Source organism: Austrofundulus limnaeus, unplaced genomic scaffold (genome assembly GCF_001266775.1).
Source record: "Austrofundulus limnaeus strain Quisiro unplaced genomic scaffold, Austrofundulus_limnaeus-1.0 Scaffold246, whole genome shotgun sequence".
NCBI lineage: Eukaryota > Metazoa > Chordata > Actinopteri > Cyprinodontiformes > Rivulidae > Austrofundulus > Austrofundulus limnaeus.
Window position 1 is genome coordinate 56,553 of NW_013952648.1, and position 8,419 is coordinate 64,971.

The following is an 8,419-nucleotide window of genomic DNA, read 5'->3' on the forward strand; positions in this document are numbered from 1 at the left end:
TATTATGAGATACTATCTCATAATTATGAGATAGCATCTCATAATTATGAGATAGTATCTCATAATAATGAGATAGCTAAGTCATATTTATGAGAAACAAGTTTTATTTTTATCAGGGTGGCGGAAATGGGCTTCCATAGATCTACAATCTAACTCAAACAAACAAACAAACAAACAAACAATAAATAAATAAAACTCGGTGTAACAGAAAACACAAAGTTCTAAGTTATTCTAACTTCAAAAATTGCTTTTAAAACAGCAGCTTCGGTGCGGGGTTACCTGCGTGTAGTCAACCCTATTCAGGTGGATCTCCATCTTCTTTCTTTGTGCCTTTTTTAAAGAAAAAAATAAATCTTTCTGGTAGGTTTTCTAGTTGCACAATCGCGAGAATATCTACTGCCCTTTAAAGTCAATTAAAAAAATGTACGTATACAGCAGGCAAAGGGCAGCGATGCCATTTACGACTGGGATTATTGTCAGAAAGAAGATTAGCACGACGTGCTAACGACGTAAGCTAACACGATTAAACCACCAGCCAGCTGTCTTCGTCGACGAGCGGAAGTCATTTTAAACAGAAGAGTCCACTGAGCTCCATCCGAAACAAGTTCTGGGTGCGTGAAAACGCCACGAAATCGTGTTTAACGGACGATCCACACGCTCCCGTTCCACGGAACGAGTTCATGTTGCTACGGCAACATTACATCCTGTTGCAAGCTGCGATTCTATTGGCCGAGCGTGAGTTTTGAAGCCGCAAGCTGATTCGCTGTCTTTCACTGTGGATTAAATGTGAATTTAAGGCTTAATCTGAGACGTTTATAACATAATACACTGTTTAAATATACATTGTTTAAATATTATAACCTACAAGTATACTGTCAAAATAAAAATAAGTTACAGGATATAAACTGGTTGTTTATATCAACTGGTTGATTATACTGGTTGTCATAAATGTCCCAACACTTGTAATGTATTTTTTAAAGGGTACCACTTTACAATAAGGCTCCCCTTATAGAGTTTATATTATTAATTAATCTGTAAACACTTTATAAATAAGTGTTTATTATGCATTAATTAAGGACAAAAAAGAGACTAAATTCTCCAATTTCTTTCCTAATACTGAGCCAAATCTGTTTGGGCATTAAACATTTCAGACTAGTTTGCTACCTTGTAAGCACAGTAGTGATTAAGAAACACATATTTTAACATATAATATTGTACTGCATTATAAATATCCACAAATATTAAAGAGATCTTTTTTATAAAGTGTAAAACTGTACACTATTTTGGATGGGGTGGGATTATTTGGTATGTTAACATGAGTTATTTTATTTTATTTGATACACATCGTTGTTGACAGTTAGGTTAGGTATTTTTTTTGCAGGATTATTCAAATTTTCTTGAGAAGTAGAATTCTGTAAGCTTGATTCATTCTGGACTTTAATATTTGACTCATTAGCGCCACTAGTGTTTGAACATGGAACCGCATCCACCATCATCACTCCCAGGTAAAGAACAGATGAGTGACAGGACAGGGGCCAATCAGATTTCAGCTGGGGCCAATGCCCTTGTGGCCCCGCCCCTAGAACCGCCCCTGCAACAGGATACAACCTATAACAATTATTATAAGCGCATTTTRTCAATAACATATGAATCATTTTACTTTTTTTTTTAAAGAGAACTTTATTTTCCTCATAAAAACATGGCGTTTCTATAGGCAAACAAGCATTTTAGACGTGGTGGAGACAAAATCAAAACAGGCATCACAAGATGATTGGAAAACAATCAAAGCTGCCTTAAACAACGCCATGAAGTATTCAAAGGGATGACATGACATGCTTTAAAATACTAATTTCAAATGTGAATTCTACAACAAAATGTCTGGTACCTTTACATACAGCAGTTATTTTTCAGTTTAACATCCATTTGAAAACATAGCTACATATTAGGTATGATGTTTAAAGAGCTAGAGGTGGCATAGATATAAAACACTGAAAGTTAGGCATTCATACAAATAAGAAGACGCTGCAAACAAAACTACGCATTTAAAAATAAGCATATTCATGTATTAGCACATTTTTATTAAATTAATAATCTCAAAATGTTGTGGATTTATTATAGAATAAACATTTTCATTAATAAATATTGACATAAAAGAAATAAAAACTGTCGTTACAGAGCAGCTTATATCTGCAGTGCTCCATTCAGTGAACATGATGTGAAAGGATGCCCACTGTTCCAAGTGGGTCACAGTAAAAACAAAAAATATCACTACGAGACTTCAGCGCTTTACCAGTTTGTCTTCAAAATATACAGGAACAAAAATGAAGCTCAGACTGTAAAGTTGACATTCAAAAGAAGGTTTCTTCAATCCATGGCAATATCTGTCCTCTTCATAGTCTTAAGTCACATCATAATTGGCTTAAAAAGTAAAAAAAGGAAACAAAAGAAAATAAATTCTTAGAGTAATCAGACCCCTGTGGGGGCGAGGCGGCTGATGAAGGCGATACTGCTGAGGCACATCCTCCTCAAAAACACAGGACAGGCAGGCTTCATGATGAAGTGCTCCAGAAGAATTCTTAATTCATAGAACAAGGTGCTAAGGTGGTTCAAAAAAAAAAAACACAAACATGGTGAAGTTAGAACTCTGAATGGCCAAAAACAAACATTAGATTTGTCATTTTATATCAACAAATAGTCACAATAAAAAACTAGTTCAACTGATTAGCATGTGGTTATTGTAGTGCTGGGCAGTATACTGGTTCATTCCAAAAAACTTTTTTTTAATGTTATGATATGAATTTTCTGAATACAGACTCAGCAGTTTAAACAGCCTGAACACGTTCGGAACGTTGCGTCACTCATGGGGGACACTTTTCCTCGCAGCTCCGCTAAGCGCATTAGCAAGCTAATGTTAATGTTGAAGCAGCTTCTCCATAACTGGTGGCGATTTCGCTGCATAATTGACTGGCGCTAAAAATTAACTCTTCCATTTTTGCCATCTCTTCAGTGACGTGCACGGATAGATTTAATGCGTGATGTAAATGTATGGAGACGTTTATGTGCTTCTATTGTGAAAAGCCTGGGAGGGAAGTGGTTCTGTACTGGGGTTTAGTTGACCCGATAATGATCTTTGCTCAAACCTCCTTCACAGTGTGACAAAATGTGACTACTGTGCACATCCAGGCAAAGAATTATCATCATCTGAGCTGTGATGATAAGAAAAATAACATCAAATACCGTAATACAAGTATAATTGTTGAAAATACTGTGATATAAAATTTGGTTTATATGGCCCAGCACTTGGTTATTGCTGCTCGAACATAATAAAAAGAACACTAGCAGGTTGTGTTATTAGTCTTTGCTATTACTTTAGACAAAAGTGGGATTTTGAACCAGCACAGAATTAAAAAAAATACATATATATACTAACTTGTCAAATGATAAATGACCAATTTTCATCAAACTACTTATCTTTTAGAAAATCTTGAAATGGAGAAGTTGAACATAACAAAACTCAGTATTGAAAAAATGACATTTTGCCAGCACAGGTCACATATTTATGATGCTGAGTAGTCAGCCACTGTTCACAGAGAACATGAATGATAAAACCCAATAGTGGTTTTAAACTAGTGCTCTTCTGCACCAAGTCCTTAAGTAAGTACATTACTTCAGTCAGATCTGTTACAATGTGTGTATCATTTTATCCAACAACTTACCGGCAGTATGGGTTTCTCCTGGATGTGTAACGGAGAGTAAGGAATCTGTAGTAAATAAAAGGCAGCAACAAGCTTCCCTGGCCACTGTTGGTTGGACAGAAACATTTGTTGAGCTGCACGTTTTTCTACATTTAAATAAAAAGGAATATAAAGCATCTGCAACATAATCCAGTAATACCTCCTGCCGACAACAACACACGCCTTCAACAGTCGACGTACCTGAAGAGCATGAAAACAGTRGCGGGCATTAAGAAGATCTCATTACAAGCGATAAACTTTAGGATGTTCTGCTGATTGGTTGTTATCCGGTCCAGGAGGTTCCTCACAAACATCAAGCTGTTGGGGCCCACAGACTGAAACAAAAACAAAAACAAAAAAATAAATAAAATAAAATACAAGCATTTAAAGCCACAGCAGATAATTCCGTTCGTCTGTTTTATGCCGCTTATCCGGGGTCGGGTCTTGGGGGCAGCAGCCTAAGCAGAGAGACCCAGACTTCCCTCTCTCCAGCCACTTGGACCAGCTCCTCTGGGGGAATCCCAAGGCGTACCCAGGCCAGCTGAGAAACATAGTCCCTCCAGTGTGTCCTGGGTCTTCCTCTCGGTCTCCTCCCAGTGGGACGTGCCTGGAACACTTCACCAGGGAGGCGTCCTAACCAGATGAGCCACATCAACTGGCTCCTCTCAACGTGGAGGAGCAGCGGCTCTACTCTGAGTCCCTCCTGGATGACTGAGCTTCTCACTCTATCTCTAAGGGAGAGCACAGACACCTTGCGAAGGAAACTAATTTCAACCGCTTGTATCCGTGATCTCGTTCTTTCTGTCACTACCCAAAGCTYGTGACCATAGAYGAGGGTAGGAACGTAGACCGACCGATAAATCGAGAGCTTCGCCTTCTGACTCAGCTCTCTCTTCACCACAACAGACCGGTACAGCGCCCACATCACTGCAGATGTAGCACCAATCCGCCTGTCGATCTCCCGCTCCATTCTTCCCTCATTCGTGAACAAGACCCCGAGATACTTAAACTCCTCCACTTGGGGCAGRACCTCCTCCCCGACCCGGAGAAGGCACCCTACCCTTTTCTGGCTCAAGATCATGGTCTCAGATTTGGAGGCACTGATCCTCATCCCGGCTGCTTCACTCTCAGCTGTGAACTGCTTCAGTGAGAGCTGGAGATCAGGATCTGATAAGGCCAATAGGACCACATCATCCACAAAAAGCAGAGACGTGATCCTAAGGTCAACAAAAAGGATCCCCTCAACACCTTGGCTGCTCCTAGAAATTCTGTCCATAAAAGTTATGAACAGAATCTGTGACAAAGGGCAACCTTGGTGGAGTCCAACTCTCACCGGAAATGAGTCCGACACACCGGCGATGTGGACCAAGCTCTGGCACCGGTCATACAGGGAGCTAACAGCCCGTATCAATGGGCCTGGTACCCCATACTCCCTGAGACCCCCCCACAGGAGTCCCCGAGGGACACGGTCGAACGCCTTCTCCAAGTCCACAAAACACATCTAGGCTGGTTGAACTCCCATGAACCCTCCAGGACCCTGCTGAGGGTGTAGAGCTGGTCCACTGTTCCATGACCAGGACGAAAACCACACTGCTCTTCCTGAATCCGAGGTTCGACTATCTGACAGACCCTCCTCTCCAGGACCCCTGAATAGACCTTACCAGGGAGGCTCAGAAGTGTGATCCCCCTATAGTTGGAACACACTCTGCGGTCCCCCTTTTTAAATAGGGGGACCACCACCCCGGTCTGCCAATCCAGAGGAACTGCCCCCAATAATAGCAGCAGATATTTAATGATTCTCACTCACGTCAAGAACTTTCTTTGTGTACGTAGTCGCGTGAAGCAAGGAGAACAGGAAAACTGGGAAGATGCTCACTGAACACAAATGTTAAGGAACGACTCAAAGTGCGTAACTCTACAATGCTAATTTGTGCAATAAACTAGAAGGAACCAAGCTGAGAGTTAAGCATCAAAACGATACATGTAAAACCTTCGTAATGTGCTAATATTATGGAGTTAGCTGAGAAATACTCAGATAATTATAAGAAAAGAGCAAATAAATTAGGGGAAATTGTTAATGTTGCTGAACAGCTTAATTTCAAACAAAAACAACTACACTATTTAAAGCAAAGAATAGTCCTTATACATGAATGCTGGAGCTAAAGAAGTGTGCACGTACACTATAATAAACAATGCTCAGCATTTAAAAAGGTATAAAACCGGTTCAGGGTAAAAGGATACTTGTGATGGGGTAGGAGTTGACCAGGATCAGAGAGTAGAGCAGGTAGTGACAGCTGTCTTCTTGCAGAGCCTGGGCCAAGAAAGCTCTGCTCAGCTGAAAGCGTGGAAGCCTCTGATGCAGGCGAAGTGCACTGGTCAGTGCATTGGCTAACAAGGCTCTCTGATAGAAGTTAGCTGCTGCATGTGGTCTGAAATACAGAAAAAAAAAACATGTTTTAACTACTGATTATGAGGGATAAATAAGACTAATGACAAGTTTACAATCTGTATAAACTCACCCCAAGATTGGTAGAATAAACATGACAGAGCAGTAGACAGTGAAAAGACGTGATAGCCACATTGCCGTTTCCAGCTTGTTGCTCATTAAAAATTGCTGAGGAACAAAACAAAAAGACAAAAAACAAGCATGTATTAACTGTTGAACATATTTAATTGTAGGGTTGGGCATAATCGTATCGTGTGCAATTAATCACCAGAAAAACATTCATCGATTATTTTTTGGCACTTCACGATTAAAGCCACCAGGCAGACTGACTGGAGATTTCCAGTCAGTCCGTTCGGTGTTCCTCTCCACTTCAAATACGACAAACATAAAAAAAAATTTCTGTAATGTCTTTATCTATCAACACAATTTAGAATTTGATGTATATCCTGAAGTCTGTAATTTTGACACAATTTGGAACAGATTTTTACAAAGAGCAAATCTTTTCCACTAAACTGGTCATGTGACTAGGACATAAGGATGTCCAGGGACTCCAGGGGATTAATTGTCAAAATAATCGTTATCGGCTAAATACCACAATTAAACGTGAATGATTTTTTTTGCCAATATTGCCCAACCCTAGTGGATGCTCAGCTGAAAGCGTGGAAGTCTCTGAAAACAAATAAGAGAAATTACCAGATTTCCTAAAGTTTGTATCTCATAGGGCTGCAACTGTTCAAGACTCAAAATTGCAAGAAGAAAAATGCTAATTTTCAGTTGCAGTGTCATTCAGTTTTGAGCGTTTGTTACCAAGCTGTGCAGCTGTGTTTGAGTGACCAGGTGTTGAAAATCACAGCTTGTAATTTTATTGTTGTTTACAGCTTGTAAAATCGTATTCAGAACTAAAGTGACAAGGAAGAGAAGCTTTGTGACCCATGTGAAAAAAAGTGAGAACCCCACAAACACTTTGACACTCCCTCATGATGAATATGGTTTATATACAAGTAGCCAAAGGTCTCAGCCCAGTGAGATTTTACCTAAATAGTTTTAGAATCAAAAGCTATATTGTCAAATTACAAGTAGTTTCTGTTAATGCCCTGTTTTTACATGTTTTTGAAGCTTCTAAATTGCTATTTTATAAAGTTTATTAATTTATTTTTTAATAAACAAATAAATAAATTCTATATACAATAAAAAAACTACAAATCACAAATAAAATGAAAGGCAGCAGAAAGAAGAAAAAAAAGTCTTATATCTGTCCCTTTTTTCCAAAAAATAAATGTAAACAATATTAATCTACAAATAACCAAAACAAAACATAAAAGAAAAACATTAACTCCTTCTCGAGCAACAATTCGTACAGATCCACATTAAACTATATCATATTTCCTCAACAGACCAACTTTTATCATTCTATTAAGCATACACACTGATCTGACATTTTCATTTTGCTCCGTACAATGACAATAAAGGCATAATCAATCAATCAATCAATCAATCAATCAATCAATCAATCAATCAATCTTGTAATCTAGTGACAAGTTTTTCTCACTTTGGCATCCTTCCTACAGTAGGCATCTTCAGAGCAATTTAGCTGTCAGGTTGTGATTTTGAAAAAAAAAACCTTTTTAAGAATCCTATGCTAATGAGTTATTCAGAGACCTTGCAGTTGTAGCCATTGTTTATTGGGACAATCTCAGATTGACAAAACCCTTACAGTGTATATGACAAGTTAGTTATTTTCTTTATTCTTCTTCTTATTATTATTTACGACCCTTTGCGACTAGTCACCTAATCACGTGGAGGCACCATGACGAACGTCAGAAGYGAGGGAGAATATCGAACCGAACGGAGCGACTGCGAATTTTTTTCCCATGTTGCTTTTGCCAGTATAACCACGGCTTTTTGTTCAAGTCGAGCAAATTTGTCTGTAGAAGTAGCACACCTAGTTGGGGCTCATAGACAGCAGAGATTAAAAAACTGGACATACAGTGGTGAGAACAAGTATTTGATACACTGTTTTCCCACTTGCAAAGCTTGTAGAAGACTGTGATTTTTTATCATAGGTACTCTTCAACTGTGAGTGATGGAATCTAAAACAAAAATCCAGAAAAATACAATGTATGATTTTTAAATAATTAATTTCCATTTTATTGTGTGAAATAAGTATTTGATCATCTATCAACCCTCACTGACATGTTAGTTCTTCTTTAAGAAGCCCTCCTGTTCTCCACTCATTACC

The 8,419-nt window shown here is 38.7% G+C and overlaps 2 protein-coding genes across 4 annotated transcripts in view; both read right to left on the minus strand.

The window, feature by feature from the left end:
• The window catches only part of bbs7 (Bardet-Biedl syndrome 7), a 10,772-nt gene extending 10,083 nt beyond the window's left edge, over positions 1–689 (minus strand). Inside the window, exon 1 of the mRNA XM_014020254.1 lies at positions 280–689. Coding sequence (XP_013875708.1) covers positions 280–315 — 36 coding nt within the window. The 5' untranslated portion in view covers positions 316–689. The remainder of the gene's footprint in view (positions 1–279) is intronic.
• Positions 690–1,660: 971 nt separating this feature from the next.
• Positions 1,661–8,419, minus strand: part of tmem33 (transmembrane protein 33) — a 9,412-nt gene continuing 2,653 nt past the window's right edge. For all 3 annotated transcript variants that reach the window (XM_014020255.1, XM_014020256.1, XM_014020258.1), the window contains exons 3-8: positions 6,254–6,348; positions 5,976–6,163; positions 5,542–5,609; positions 3,936–4,069; positions 3,717–3,800; positions 1,661–2,596 (exon numbers count right to left, since the gene is read on the minus strand). In XM_014020255.1, coding sequence (XP_013875709.1) covers positions 2,467–2,596; positions 3,717–3,800; positions 3,936–4,069; positions 5,542–5,609; positions 5,976–6,163; positions 6,254–6,348 — 699 coding nt within the window. In that variant the 3' untranslated portion in view covers positions 1,661–2,466. The remainder of the gene's footprint in view (positions 2,597–3,716; positions 3,801–3,935; positions 4,070–5,541; positions 5,610–5,975; positions 6,164–6,253; positions 6,349–8,419) is intronic.